Below are 16,341 nucleotides of genomic sequence, written 5' to 3' on the forward strand. Positions count from 1 at the left end.
TAAATATGTCTAGAATACAATACTAGTTCTTAATTTCTAGTTTTATGTGGACTGGTTATTATACATATGCAGTATACACTAAATAAAATATTGTAATTGCATATTTTAGGCACCATCCTTGAAATAACTGAATACTTGAAATTTTAATATGGGAAGGAACTGTTTAAACAGTGAAATAAGTGATCCAAACTGATGTTTAATTATAGTTGAAGTAAAACAACTTAAGTACATTAACTCTTGTCAAGCTTTCCCTAGTGTTAAGATAGTCTACATGTATTTCCTCTGTCCTTCATATAAAAGGAGCTGAAGCAACTATCACTGTATGTGCATTTTAAATTGTCATTCTACTAATAGATTTTTTTTTTTTTCTTATGAGACTTGCATCTTTTTTGTCACATGGCTTGTGTGATTATTAGCCACACTTGTGGGGTAACCAGATAAAGTCCAGGTCTTCACTTTTGGCAAGCAAGTGAAAGTTTTTATGTGAGACAGCTGGGTCCAGTATGAACAAACTCATGACCCTGGTCTCCACACCATGTTTTAGAGTAATTAACTAGCTCAGATATTCAGTGTTTGCTCTTTGCAGTTTATTATGAAACTTTATTCTCCTTGTTATTAACGTGTAAGTTCATTTAAGATACAGCCACCTAAGATAAAAACAAATGTCCCATACATTGAAAAAACTTAACAATAATTGCAGGCAGCTGCTTAATATCCTGAGAACATAATAAAATATTATTATTTCCCTTGCTTTTCATATAATTGTTACAGCCCCTTTAATCAAAGTTGTATTCATCAGGCATGTGATGAGTGAGTTTTTTAGTTAGAATTACTTTATTTCTAATTGTCTTGCATTATTGATATACTTTGGAGGCAGATTAATCATATGAAACAAGACTTTTCTGGAGATTCTCAAATGTTGTATTTAGCAATTTGTCACTTAAACCAACAATTTTTGCTGAACTCCATAAATTATGATTTTCCCATTAACCCTTCCCTACTCAGAACCTCCTTTTCTCTATCTTTTTGTAATGTACTATAATGATGTAATTTTTCTTGTACTATTTCAGGCTTCCAGGTCCCTCTAGGGTGCCAGCTGCAGGCAACAGCAGCAAGGTCCAGGGAGCCTCCAATTTAAATAGGAGAAGTCAGAGCTTTAACAGCATTGATAAAAACAAGCCTCCAAATTATGCAAATGGAAATGAAAAAGGTACGTGTTCTCCCCTTACATCATACAGGCACAAGTGTAACCTATGAGCCTCGTAAATTACATGCTAAATCTAGCGTGTAAGCAATGTTACAGCATTTGGAGTGGAAATGTTATCAGTGGACTTTCTTATGTTTTGTAAGTGCATCCTCTTGAAGAAAGCATCCAGCTTTCTTCAGGACCTTTCTGATCTGGAGAATATTTTAAGGAAATGTAGTCATTTATATTAAAGCAGTTAGTGATATCCCCGTGTTTAAAATCTGTTTCTCAAAGATTTCCTCCTGGATGCATGTAAATAACATTTTCTTTTGTCTTCTCATGTTTTGTGAATGTTTATTCTGAAATCATAAACCTACATAAAATGTCTTTGAATCCTTAGTTTTAGTTAACTAAATTAAGTGCCCTAAGTGTTTGGGGAAGTTGAGTTTGAAGCAATCAGAATTTAAGACATAATTATGGAAGATATTTAGTCTTTGGAAGCAGCAGGACAGATAAATATTATGACCTTAATTTTTCCTTTAAGAGACAAATTATTCAGGTTTGTTTTATTTTCTTGAAAGGGTATATGATAGAAATATCCAACCACATACTGATAAGGAAGAAAGGATACAGTTGGAAGTGTGTTAAAGGCAGATTATATATTAACTATATGATACACAGTTCTCTGTAGTGTGCGCAGCGTGTATTTAAAGAGGCTCTGGCTTGATGCATATCCCTATGGATCATGCATCCAAGTGGGAGGATGTGTAATTTACATCTAAACCATAAGAAAACCAAGAACTTCTGCTGCTGGGAGCAGTGTGACCCTGTGAGGGATGAGAGCATGTTGCAAGATTTTGAGGTAGTGTTTTCTGATCAATAAAACTTCTCTTTGTAGTATTTAACTCTCCATGCAACAGGAAATTCAATAGTGACAAATATGCTTAGTGGTAGAACAGCTGGCAAGTTTAGTTTGACTAATTCAACCAGGTTAAAAGTTTTTTGGCTCTGATTAGAACATTTCCAATTGTTTCATATGGATGATTTGATGAGACTTCTTTTACTCAGAATTGACAAGGGTAATCTATGGGTGATCTATAGGTGAATTGATAGGGGTGATCTATACACTTTACTGAAAATTTCTTACCTATTAAAACACAACTGGGCAGTCTCTAAACCCCTATAAACAGAGCAGTGTAATATCCCCAGTTCTTGAGTTAAATGGAAAAAGAAGAAAATAGTATGTATTTGGAAGTTAGGATTTTGTCTTTAAAATAGACAATAAAATCTTTGATTTGAGAACCAAGAAGAAGTGTTTCTGAAGACTTATACTTCTCCTGGACAACAATTTCTTTTTTTTTTTTTTACAATTTATTTAAAGTGTACAGTTTAATGGTGTTTATATATTCACAGAGTTAAGCAATCATCACCACAATCAATTTTAGAATATTAAAAAAACAATTTCTTATCACAAAAATATCTCCCTCATTTTGTGACTTTTCTAGGAAGTGTCAATGGCCTGTGAAATTCTAAGGGAAAGTAAACAGGCTTAGACCATATATGCTGAGTGGAATGCTCAGGTGTCCAATTTAGCTACATGATACTACAGTCACATAATATTTTTGTAAGAAATGACTAGTAACATTGGCAAAGAAACCTAGAAATGCTTTAGATGACCTAACACTTTGATATAACAATGTACTTTTCAGTCATTTAAAAGTGAAATACTTTTTTACATTCCTGGTATCTAAAAGTAAAAATCCAAAGATAGCCAAATACTCCTATTTTTCCATAGCCATTCAGCCTTTCTAAGAAGTAGCAGTATTTACAATAACCGCAAGGTGGAGACAGATGACATACATTATGTGATTTTTGACCACAAGCAGATTTCCTTACATTGGTCTCATGAGCAAAAGTTTTCCTGGTGAATTATAGCCATTACTTTTAATTCCAACAAAGTAAAATTCTAAAACCTTTAAAGTGGATGATCTCACACTCACAAATATTTATAATATATTAAATGTAGGCATTAAATGGTCTGAAACTGTCAATAATAAAGCTTAAATTGCATTATATAATACAGGGCTTTCCTCATAGCTCAGTTGGTAGAGAATCCACCTGCAATGCAGGAGACCCTGGTTCGATTCCTGGGATGGAAAGATTCACTGGAGAAGGGATAGGCTATCCACTCCAGTATTCTTGGGTTTCCCTTGTGGCTCAGCTGGTAAAGAATCCACCTGCAATGTGGGAGACCTGGGTTTGATCTCTAGGTTGGGAAGATCCCCTGGAGAAGGGAAAGGCTACCCAGTCCAGTATTCTGGCCTGGAGAATTTGTTTTATATGTTATGTGGCATTTTCTATTAACATGGAGATGCAACTTCATGTCAGTACTTCCAATATCATTTTTAAATTAATCATTGTATCATGCTATTTTATATTGCCAAATGTGCGTGCGTGCTGTCATTTCAGTTGTGCCCAACTCTGTGCAACCCTCTGGACTGTAGCCCACCAGGAGTTTTGCCAGGCAAGAGATGGGATTCTCTAGGCAAGAGCACTGGAGTGGGTTGCCATGTCTTCCTCCAAGGAATCTTCCTAATCCAGGGATTGAACCTGTGTCTCTTAGTTTTTCTGCATTGGCAGGCAGGTTCTTTAACACTAGTGCTACCGGGGAAGCCATATGGTCAAAATATTATCTTAAACTATAGAGCAAACCAAGCAAATATAAACATCGCATATGAAACAGTTCATAATTTATCCTTTAGACTGTTCCTTGGTACATCTTTTTGGATAAGAATTATTTAACCTTTTTGACATGGAGATGTTTTGTGGTAGGATAACATCTAAAAATATTCTATCAGATAATAAGTTGATCTCTGTGACCAACTAGTTTGCATACATATCCTGGGCATGTCCAAATAAGGTTAAAGTTAAACAAGATTTTCAAAGATTACAGTATTACAATGACAGAATTCAGAAAGTACTGACTTGAGTATTCTACTTGCCTTTTCTTTTTAGTTATTAGAAAGTATAACATTTATGTTTAATAAATATTTTGCTAGAAAAAATAATCATACTATCTGTAATGTGCTCCCTGAATGCTTCTAGATGAAAAATGTACTTTCTACTTAAGTCTTAAATGATGAGTTATATGAATCAATTGGGGAATCTCTAGAATTTGTAATAGATAGTAAAGACTTATTCACAATTAAAGAAATTTCACTTCTTATTTAAAAACATAATTTTGAAAGCACAGTAGCTTCTCACATGTTTGGGATGGTAAAAATAGCTTATTTGGAATTTTGTGACTTATCTAATAAAGGAAAATCAGTAGAGAATCACAAACCACACTTCAAATGATACATCTAATATCATCTTAATAATAATACAAACCAAAAAATAGTGTGCTCCTTTCACCAAATGGATTAAAATATCAGTGAACATGGCCATAGATTAATTATCACTTGCAGAGAAGGCTAAATAGAAATGTTAAAATATAAAGCAATGCCATCCACCATTCTGTTGAAATGGAACGTAGTAGGGACAAATTTCACAGAACAAACAGTGAAATGAAGACAGCATTGTTTGTAGAGAAGCATTTCTTTGGGGAGTCCAAGTTTCTTCCCTTGATGACCTGCCATTCAGAAACTGACAATGAATAATATATTCTGACACTAGCATTTAGCAGTTTGCTTGTGGAGCCTATAAGACTACTCTAGACAAATGTATGCTTTAAAGAAAAATCAAATACCTATTCAGTGGAAAGCAGGGATCCTATGGGAAAAAATGCTGTGGTTCATTTGGACATATTTTTTATGACTGAAGTAGTTTATCTTAATAATTGTTTTATAAAATTGACATGATAAATATGAAAACAGCTTAACAGTTTAGTGTTATCATGAATGTAAATATTCCTGGTTCTATTTGGAATTCACTTTCTGAATTATGATCCCTGAACACATATTACTTGACAGAGTTTCTTAGCAGAGAGATGTTTTTCTGTGTTGCTAAGAAACATGCCACAGCAGCATAGGGCATGCTCCCGTCTCTTTATATTTCTCCCATGTGATTCTTACATGGAACTTGCACATCTCCAAAAGAGATTTGTTTTCTGTTTTCCTAGATTCTAATGAAGTAGCTTCTGGTGTGGAGGTGTTTTCTTTCACTTGCATTCAATATAGATTTGGTAGACTTGATACAGAGAATTTAGCAAAATTGCTTTTTTTTAAACTACCGGTTTAATGTAAATGTTGTATTACTCATGATTTTTTAAAACAGTTATCTAATTAAGTATTTTTAAAAAATTACTCTGAAATTACTATAAGACAAAAAATGAACTCTTTTTTTTTTCAATGCAATGAAAATATACTTTACTTATTATGTCCCTTTACTGGAGATTTATGTATTCTGCCATGACTTTTTGCTTTATTTCCTTAATTATTATATAAACCTATAATGATATGATAACTTCAGGTTAATCTTGGGGATTTTTATGAGGTAAAGTAATTAAGTGCATAGATCAAGTGATACGATTAAATAAACAATATGTTGTTTTCTATGTATACATGCTCACATATTGAGGTGTACACATATATACATGCTTATGCATAAATTAGGTGTTTCAAGAATCTGGCTGGTGAACTGAAGCTTCCCTAAATCTTACAGTAGTCCACAAAGCAGCACTCTCACCTTACATACGGTACAATATATACACCAGAGAATGGACAGTGCCTCTACAATCCCTGTAACAGCATTCCAAGTTTCTGTTGAGTCATAAAACTGATGATTGAGGCATTTTGAAAACTATCATTTATGGGAAACAGTGTGGTGAGGTAAACCAGGACCAGTTGATAACAAGCCATATTTAAATCTGAATGCTCCTTTTTTTAACTTTCAAAATGTTCAAAGTATTTTGGTATATTATTATAAAATGAGAATCTAATTATTTACCATGCTAATTAGCATGACTACATTGATCAATCATTTCCTCCCTTCCATAGTGATCTGTGATGCTGAATATTTAGTAGGGACTGTGCATGTCACTGACCACAATGCCGGCTAGACAGTGAATACTTTAAAAATGGAGGTGCTGTTGTTATTTTTGGTGGTTTTTACTTTGTCACTGGGCTTCCAAGATGACTCTGGTGAAGAACCCACCTGCCAATGCAGGGTATGTGGGTTTGATCCCTGGGTTGGGAAGATCTCCTGGAGGAGGAAATGACAACCCACTTCAGTATTCCTGCCTGAAAAATCCCATGGACAGAGGAGCCTGGCGGGGCTACAGTCCATGGGGTCGCAAAGAGTCGGACACGACTGAGTGACTGAGTACACATGCGCTTTGTCATTACTTTGTAAGTTGAAACTTGTTTGTTTGCATGTGAACAGCATAGTACTGAGTGAGGAATAAGAGATAAATAACTGAAGGTGTTCCCTGGTCTGCTTCTCAGGCTAGTGGCACTGTTGGCAGCACGTCTCTAAGCTCTGAAGCTAACCTGCCAAATTTCCCCAGAGAATCGTCTTTATCTAAACTTCCCATATGTCTGTTGTGACTGCCACATTTACCTCCGTGTAGTAATTTTAGAACAGATTGGCATTTTTCCCAGGTCATCAAAGTTAATTTTTTGCAGTATGAAATAACTAAAAATTAACTCTGTGAATTTAGGTGTTTTTTGAGCAAGAATTAAAATCTTCTTTAACATCAGCTCAGAAGGATGGTGTCAGCAGGATGTCCCAGGAGATAGTATATGGCTAGCTGAATAGTATCTTGTATGATATCCTCCCCATGTATATTCTCCTCAATTTGTTGAGGAAGAAGGAACCCACACTTCAGGGAGTTATCCGATTGCCTTCACTGTTGTGACAAACGTGACTTTCTGGAGAACCGTACTGGCACAATTTCTGGGTGGGCCACGGACATATGGAAAGAAGAGAGTATCAAAATCTTCCAAATGTTGGAGTCACATAAGCCTGGTTTCCAATTTTGAGTCTCTTTTCTAAATTTTACCATATGTATGATTTGGAGCAAGTTGCTTTCTCTGAGCTTCAGTTTTCTCATATATAATAGTAGAGATCATAATTATATCGTAGGTTATTATGAATTTAAATGAGGCATATCGTTAGAGCTCTCAGGGTGATACCATATATCAAAGTATCTGGGAAAAGTAAGCCGTTAGTAAATAATTGGTTATTGGTTGTAATGGAATTGGTGGTGGTGGAGAAGAAGGGGGAGGAAAAGAACAGGAGTGCAAGCACCTTTCTCTTTGGAGATCAGAGACAAGGAACAGTTATAGGCAGAGAGGGGCCCCTGCAAACACAGGCTACAAGTTTGTTGCACGAATGCCTTTAGATGTACAGAGTTGTGCTTTTCCCCATACCCAGCTAACCATTCATAGAAGCTGAGATAACAACACTCAGAAATGTATCTGAGAGACCAGGCTGCTTACTACCGAAGATGTAAATGGAACAGAGAGCGGAATGTGTGGCGGCCTCTACTCTGTCAGAGCTGAAAGGCTGTCATTTCAGTGGCTATTGTTCTGCAGCCTTTCTTGTGAGGAGCCCAGAGACACTCATTATTCTAATGTTCCCTGGATGCACAGTGACCTATGAATTGTGCTCTTCATGAAACCTGAAGCACCTCATTGCGACTGTGTCTAGATGGGGGCAGACTGAGAGTTGAGCTCAGAGAAGTGTCTTCTCTGTGTGTACTCATCTGAGGACAATTGTACAGCTGTTGTATGACTGAGACTGTGGGCTGGATACAGATGTCATAATTTGGAGTCCCTCCTGTCTCATTTTAGAGTGTTATGGTGTTGAATTTCCCCTCTACTTGAACGGTGATAGCAGTCTGTCTAGCTAACATCAGCATGCTTAAAGAGCATCCTGACTCGTCCTTTTTTGACCCTCTCCTCTCATCTTCACCAAGGCTCCCAGGCAGGCACCAGAGGAATCCCCTGACTTCTTAACCTGATTGCAGAAACAGAAGATACACACTAAGTATGTGCTAAAATGATGAAATGAAAGACATTAGGAAAACCTGATAGGCTTCTTTTGTTTTTAGTGGTCCCTCACCACAAACTGCCAAGCATCTAGGGGAAGGTTGAACTGGCCAAGGTTCCAGAAGTTCACAGAGTAAACAATATTAATGCTGCATAGGTGTGGAAAGTTTAATGAATTTAGCTAATTTCAACACTATCATAATAAACAATTCTTTAAAGCTGATAATTTCAGCAGTTGCCCTGATTTCCCAATCTGTTCAAACTCTTTTACTCAAAGCATGGTCTGTACCAGCAGCATTGCCATCACGTGGAAGCTTGTTAGAAATGCAGGATCTCAGGGCCTCCTGCAGATCTGCTAAAGCACAAGTGATGGGCATTCAGTAGGATCCCCAGTGACTGAAGCACACACTGAAGTCTGAGACCCTTACATTACACACTTAGAATGTTACACATTGTATAGCAACAACAGAGCTTGGGCTCTAGAATCACACACACTAAGTCGCTTCAGTGTTGTCTGACTGGAGTGGGTTGCCATTCTCTTCTCCTGGGGAGGTCTTCTGAACACAGAAATCAAACCCATGTCTCTTATATCTCCTACATTGGCAGGTGGGTTCTTTACCACAAGCACTACCTGGGAACTAGAATCACACATGTGGGATCAATACTAGCCACACAGTAATTCCTAACTAGTTATATTCCACTGAATGAGTTGTTTAGATCCTCAAACCCTTGGCTTATACAAGTGTGTATTAGAAATAGAAGCCCTTCCCCAAGAAAAAGATAGGCAAAGTAATTATAAAATTGTATATATATATAAAAAAAAAAGCTGGTAAAAAGATAGGAACCCTTCTCATCTCATCAGGTTGTTGTGAATGCTAATGTGAGAAAATATAAAGAAACTTCAATAAAATGTTAGTAGCTAGTAGGCATTATTATGTTTGTAATAGTCATTAATAATATTTTCATTCTAGAATAAGAAATATTGCAAATAACTTTTGGGATCAATGTAAGAAAGTGAAGATAAATTCAATATGAGGCCATTATGTTCCTATAAACAATAATACAGCAGACTATGCTTTCATTTTGGGGGTACTTTGTTTCTCTCCAACTCTGAATCCCAATATGCATATTATTTAAAAGTAAATACATAGAATAAATTTTCACATAGTTTCCTGGAAAAATCCTATATTCCTCCTGCCATGAATGTCTGTGTATCTCCCTTAGCTCATTTGTCTTGGTCTTATTTAATATTGTACAGCCCTTGGTGCACTTCTGAACTCTTCCATTTTCTTTCCCACATCCTACTCATTTAACACTTAGTATATGCCATTCATCTTTTGTGAATCCAATTTCTTTCCTCTGACCAGATTGTGTCTCGGGGAGTCTAGGACGTTACACAAAATAGCTACTCAGTAAAATTTAACAGCTGTTGTGCCTAGATTCATGTCCCAGAGATCGTAGGAACTAAATGGCACTGATTAATATTTCTGTAGATAGTCAAAATAGAGCCATAGATGTTGACAAAAATCACTGAAATAGTAAGTTCACTCTGTGAAATTCACAGGCATGTACACAAGTCACAGAACTTGAGAAAATTCATTATATTCTTAGTTTGCAGTTGAACCCAGGTAATCAAGAAATAAAGTTCATTTGGCAATTCTATTCAAGGCGTTAGTTTGACATTGACTATCTTCTGTGTTTCCAGAGTCCAGGAACAGTGTTACTCCTTATCACTTTCAGAAAATGTAAAATTGTATTTAGCACTATATACATTTGAAAATATTATGACATAGTCATTGACAGAATTAACTTAGAACTCCAAGCTAAATTCAGTTCTCAAACGTGTCACTTACAAATTTTGTAATGTTGGCCAAGTTATTTAACCTCATTGTGCTTCAGTTTCTTCACATGCAAAATGAGGGTAATAATGAAAATTTCATGCAGTTGTTGGAAAGATTGAATTAATGAATGTGAGATACTTAGTGTCCTACACATAGAAGGTACTGTGTACATAGTATAGAACTATGCATAATATAGACCATAATATATGGTCTTTGCTTTCATGGACTGTATATATAGATGTAGTAGAAGAAACAGACAATTACAGTGAAGTTATAATGGCTATAATAAAAGAAATAAAAAACTATGGTAGGGGCTTTCCAGGTGATGCAGCGGTAAAGAAAACACCTGCCAAAGCAGGAGACTCAATAAGTGGAGGTTCGATACCTGGGCCGGGAAGATCCCCTCATGTAGAAATGGCAACCGACTCCATTCTTGCCTGGAAAATTCCATGGATAAAGGAGCCTGGCGGGCTACAGTCCATGGGGTGGCAAAGAGTTGAATACGATTGAGTGAGCACGCAAGAGTCATCACCTAACCCAGACCTGATGCTAGGGAGAACAGAGGTGAGGGTGGAAATGATGTTTTTGGGTTTTTTTGCAGAGGAAGTGAGGTGAAAGTGAGACCTGACCAATAAGTAGGAGCTGTTCTGAAGAAATGTTTGATAGGCATTTCTAACTGTAGGTAATCAGTGTACTCTATCTGCTACTGAGAATGATTCAGATTACAATGAAATGTTAACAGTTTCTGAAAGGAATCTGTAAGTGAAGTAAATCTGGAATAACCTATACTTAAAACAGATACAAGTAAAGAATTGAAATCCATTCACAGAGACTGAAGGTATTTGAGACATTGGACATTTGAATCTTGTTTGGATTTGTTTGTCTGGAATTAGTCAGATACTTCTACTGTTTATAAGAACATCTTACCTTTTGTGTATGAACCAAATGGAGCCTGACAAATATTCTAGAAATGGACACGATTACAGACTTTAAATACTGTAAAAAAAATCAATGTATTGTCCTATGCTTTCAAATTTAAATATACCAGGTAAGCGTATTGGGTTATCAGTGAACTACTGCATTTTAGTGAAGCATTTTTTTTTTTTTTTTTTAGTGAAGCATTTTTAAACACAGAATTACACCAATTTTTATAGTTAAAATGTGGAATTGTAGGAAACATAGTGAGAATTAGAAGTCAATGTTGGTGTACCAACTCAATATAAAATAGTTGTCTATCTGTTGTTGTTTTAGTCACTAAATCATATCCGACTCTTGTGACCCCCACGGACTATATAGCCTACCAGGCTCCTATGTCCATGGGATTTTCCAGGCAAGGATACTGGAGTGGATTGCTGATTCCTTCTCCAGGGGATCTTCCCAACACAGGGATCAAACCTACGGTTCCTGCTGCATCTCCTATATTGCAGGTGGATTCTTTATAGCTGAGCCACCAGTGAAGCCCACGTTTGTCTATACAGTTGTTTTTATTAATATAAACTTCACAAATCTACTATATTATTTTAGGCACATTTATTAAAAAAGAAAACCTAACTCATACAAAAATTCAATAAGCAATTTAACCTTTTTTCATGTCTCTAACTTCTTTATTAACTTTTTTATGTAAATTTTTCTTTTGAAAAATAGGTAAGACAAGTATTCTATACCAATTGACTTAATTACATGTTTTTATCATGCATTTTGATACCCTTGAATAAAACATTTAAAAGTGAAAGCATTGTAATTTTATATTAATATTTAATTGGTTTAATAGACTCCAATTCTGGAATATTATTAAAAGATTCTTTAGTAAACTATTTCCTTTGGACATTTCATCAAGACAACTTTGTATTAATTTGACAATATCTAGTATGTTAACAGTATCATTGTTGCCTTTTTTACATAAGTAGATAATTTAATTTTTTATCACTCCATTTCTCAGAAAAAAAGGATGGAAGAGGGAGGTATTTATGGTAGATGAAACTTCAGGTAAATAACATGACCAGAATTATATGGTTCTCAAATGCTATATAGTTAAATTTATGCTGAAATATCTTAACTCCAAACTCATTTTTTTTCTTCTATATGATATTATAACATCTTTTTTTTTGGTTTAGTTAAGACTTTTAATCTAGCATTCATCAGTGTTGTAATAGTTATATAAAAATTCATATCATAATGAGATTGCTGAGTGGAAAATAAGTTAACACTAGTGCACTGTAAGTACTTATATGACATTAGGCCTTATTTTCTTATAGCCCTCAAAAAGTAGCTTGATATAAATGATCAAAAACTAATCAGCCTTTTAAAAATGTTTGTTCTTAACCATGTCCAGATTCCTCCAAAGGACCTCAACCATCTTCAGGGGTAAATGGTAACATGCAGCCTCCTGGAACTGCGGGGCAGCCCCCTGCCTCAGCCATCCCTTCCCCGAGCACCAGCAAGCCGTGGCGCAGCAAGTCCATGAATGCCAAGCACAGCGCCACCTCCACCATGCTCACCGTGAAGCAGGGAAGCCCAACCACCTCTCCCACACCGTCTGCAGACAGACTGAAGCCCCCTGCCTCAGAAGGGGTCAAAACAGCTCCCTCAGGACAGAAATCCATGCTTGAGAAATTCAAGCTGGTCAATGCCCGGACTGCTTTACGCCCTCCGCAGTCGGCCAGTTCAGGACCCAGTGATGGCGTGAAGGAAGACGATGCCTTTTCTGAATCTGGTGAAATGGAAGGTTTGAACAGTGGCCTCAATAGCGGTGGCTCGACAAACAGCAGCCCCAAAGTGTCACCAAAATTAGCCCCTCCAAAAGCTGGAAGCAAAAATCTCAGCAATAAAAAGTCTTTGCTACAGCCAAAGGAAAAAGAGGAAAAGAACAGAGACAAAAGTAAAGTTTGTACTGAAAAGCTGGTCAAGGACGAGAAAGATCAGATGATGGAAACGGCTCCAAAAAAGACCTCTAAAATTGCAAGCTTAATCCCAAAGGGTAGCAAGACGACAACAGCCAAGAAGGAAAGCTTAATCCCCTCGTCCAGTGGAATCCCAAAGCCGGGCTCAAAGGTGCCAACGGCAAAGCAGACTGTTTCACCTGGCAACTCAGCAAGCAAAGAGTCTGAAAAATTCAGGACTACCAAGGGAAGCCCTTCCCAGTCCTTCCCTAAGCCCATAACCACTGAGAAAGCAAGCACATCCAGTTGCCCCGCTCCCTTGGAAGGAAGGGAAACCAGCCATGCTTCTCTGGCGGGTTCCTCTGTTGGTTTAGTGGTGCAAGGCAGTGGGCAGAGCATGGGAAATGGTGCTGTCCAACTCCCTCAGCAGCAGCAACACAGCCACCCAAATACCGCCACTGTGGCTCCATTCATCTATAGGTAAGGTGGCCTCTCTTCTCCACAGCTTTAAACAGTGACAGGTCTGTGTACTCAGAGTGTCCTGAGGAAGGTTGCAGAGTCCTATTTCACATAGTCGTTGTGGACAATGGTTCATTCTGAAGTTAGAGGCCCAGAGTGAAAAATTCTATGAGAAAAGCTCCCGTATCCAGTCTGCTAGTCCTCTTGTCCTTCCCCTCTCCCCTTTTTCTTCCCCTCTCTACTCAAGAACTGAAGGCCTTTGAAAGTGAACCTACTCGTTGTCCAAGGCAAAATAGAACCCAGGTGCCATGACTTTTTTCTTGGGCCTCTTACTATTAGTCATTCAAAATAATTTTATTAGTCATTTAAAATAATTATTGTTTTTACAGAGTTTAGGGATATTTCACCCATGGGAGAAAGTAGACCCTAATGGTTAAGGGTGCAGGTTCTAGAATCAGGCATATGTAGACTTGATACCCAGGTCTGCCACTGATCAGCTATATGCCTTTGGACAATGAATTTAACATCCTTAATCTCGTTATTTTCAAGTGTCAAAGAGGAATAGTATCTGACTTGCTGAGTTGGGAAGAATAACAGGCATAATGCATATAAGATGCTTATTGTATATTCTGGCACCTTGTACATGTTTGTTATATGTTGTTTATAAGGCATTGTTTTCCCAACATAAAATGTGTATTAACTTTCCACAGCTAGGCCTGTGTTTCTAGGTAAAAATAATGATCAATGTAATTATTATATTTATACTTTATTAACTTTTTGTTTTATTTATATTTTAGTTTTCATTTATTAAAATATATAGCACATGCTATATTTTCAAATATATATCCTACTACACAGCTCTAAAAAGAATATGTTTTGCCTATTGTTTTGTGGTTAAGTTTTAATCAGTTAGAAATGTCAGTACTGCTGTGTCACTATATTCATTCCCTGTCTTTTCAGTGAAGAGGTTACTGGAGAGGAATAATGCCTGTGATTTTGGCAGTTGTATAGTTTATCTATACAACTGGAAAAATAGGAAAAATAGGATGTAGCATTTACTACAAATAGGAAATGATCAAGATTATATTGTTTCAAATTTTATTAAATGTATTGCATACATGAGTTTTTAAGTAAAGAAAATAATTATAATGCTTTGTTTTCCCTCCCTGAAAAACCTAAGTGCTTTAAGTGATCCCCATCCCCACCCCCAACCAGGGCTTTATGTACTCATCCAAACAAATGTTTAGTTACCGAATTCAGATCTTAGCTTACCTTATTTAAGTCTGCTCTTCTGACTTATAGCAATGATCCATTTAAAACTGTTGTATTCAAATGGCACGGTGTCATGGAGCCCAAGCTCACTCTGCTCGCTGCAAGGCAGGGCAGTAAACCCAGAGACGGGTCGCTGGGTCAAGGAAAAATGACTTTAATCAGAAAGGTAGCAGACCAAGAAGATAGCAGGCTAGTGTCTCAAAAACCATCTTCCCTCAGTCGGAATTCAGACTCTTTTTATACGGGGTGGGGGGAGGGGCCCATTGCAGCGCCAGCCAATGTGTGAGCGGGATCCCTAACGGTTGCTCCCTGACAGTTGCTCTAAGGGCCACTCGCCTGGGGGAGGGGCACACTGGGCTGCAGACCAGTGGCTGAGTGGGAGCGCTCTAGGTCATGCCTGCCTCACCCCCATTACAGCGGGAGTCAGCAGATCCTTTAACTCCAGAGACCCTACCTGACCAAAAACAAGTTAAGATGTTAGAATCATAATCCACATTTCAACGATATAAGAAGAAATTATAAAGTTTGAAATATGCTACACTCGGCACACTTGGGGCTCTCAAGTATATTCTGTAAAAAACGTCCCTCATTTCAAATCACCACAGATGAATTTCAACAAGAAAGTATCAATCTAAGCAGAAAGGACATACCCACCAATTTAGCAAGCTTCTTTCTGTAAGTAGCAGCAGATGTTTTGGGTTGTTTGCAATAACATATCCAGTGGGTACAGATTTAGTGATTTCCATTTGAAAGTATAGCCTTTGCTAATTTAAAAGAGGAAGCAGCACAGTTTAGAGGTTAAAGTGTGAATCAGCTGTGTGACTTTGCCAAATTTTCCAGCCTCTGTCAGTTTCTGTTTGCACTCTTTAAAATGAAGACTATAAACGTGAGGTAGTATAGCCAAGTAGCTAGGATTTCAGGCTGTCGAGTCTGTGTGTTCTACCATGGTTCAGAAATAGCACCTTGTATTGTTGAGATAGTGGCCCCAAGAGCCAGGGTCCCTGGGTTGAAATCTTGATGACATCATTTATTGATCATGTGACTTTGTGTAATACATTTAAAGACGCTGGACCTCAGTTTTTATAATCTGTAAAATGGAGGTAGCAATAATAGAAGCTTCCTCATAAGGTAATTTGAAGGTTAAATGAGTTGATACTTATACAGGTCTAAGAACAGTACCTGAAAGTGAAAGTGAAGTCGCTCAGTCGTGTCCGACTCTATCAGGCTATCAGGCTCCTCAGTCCATGGGATTTTCCAGGCAAGACTGCTGGAGTGGATTGCCATTTCCTTCGCCAGGGGTTCTTCCCGACCCAGGAATCGAACCCAGGTCTCCCGCATTGCGGGCAGACGCTTTACCGTCTGAGCCACCAGGGAAGCCCCAGAACAATTCCTACCACATTGTAAATGACCTTCCCCAGACTTCAGTTTCTAACCTATAGAAACTGTAAAGTGTGGTTGAATATCTACCTCATTTGGTTGTTTTAAAGATTAAATTAGGACAATCTTGTGTAAAGACTTAAGCACAGAGCCAGATTCAGAATAAATTGCTTATAAATGTCATTAATTCTGTGTTTTATTTTCAATAATTTAAAGTAATTGAAAACAAAACCATTGAATCAGAAATGTCATATCATATTCTACATATGAAGCAAAGATTGCTTGAAGTGTTTTATAAATTCAGAATAGTTTAGTAATGATAATATAAATCATCT

The 16,341-nt window shown here is 37.2% G+C and overlaps 1 protein-coding gene across 13 annotated transcripts in view; it reads left to right on the forward strand.

Moving 5' to 3' along the window:
• NAV3 (neuron navigator 3) overlaps window positions 1-16,341 on the forward strand; it is an 893,860-nt gene that overhangs the window by 674,814 nt on the left and 202,705 nt on the right. For all 13 annotated transcript variants that reach the window (XM_070788552.1, XM_070788555.1, XM_070788553.1 and 10 more), the window contains 2 exons: window positions 1,071-1,210; window positions 12,352-13,378. In XM_070788552.1, the coding sequence (XP_070644653.1) occupies window positions 1,071-1,210; window positions 12,352-13,378 (1,167 nt within the window). The remainder of the gene's footprint in view (window positions 1-1,070; window positions 1,211-12,351; window positions 13,379-16,341) is intronic.

Source organism: Bos indicus, chromosome 5 (assembly GCF_029378745.1).
Source record: "Bos indicus isolate NIAB-ARS_2022 breed Sahiwal x Tharparkar chromosome 5, NIAB-ARS_B.indTharparkar_mat_pri_1.0, whole genome shotgun sequence".
NCBI classification, from domain to species: domain Eukaryota; kingdom Metazoa; phylum Chordata; class Mammalia; order Artiodactyla; family Bovidae; genus Bos; species Bos indicus.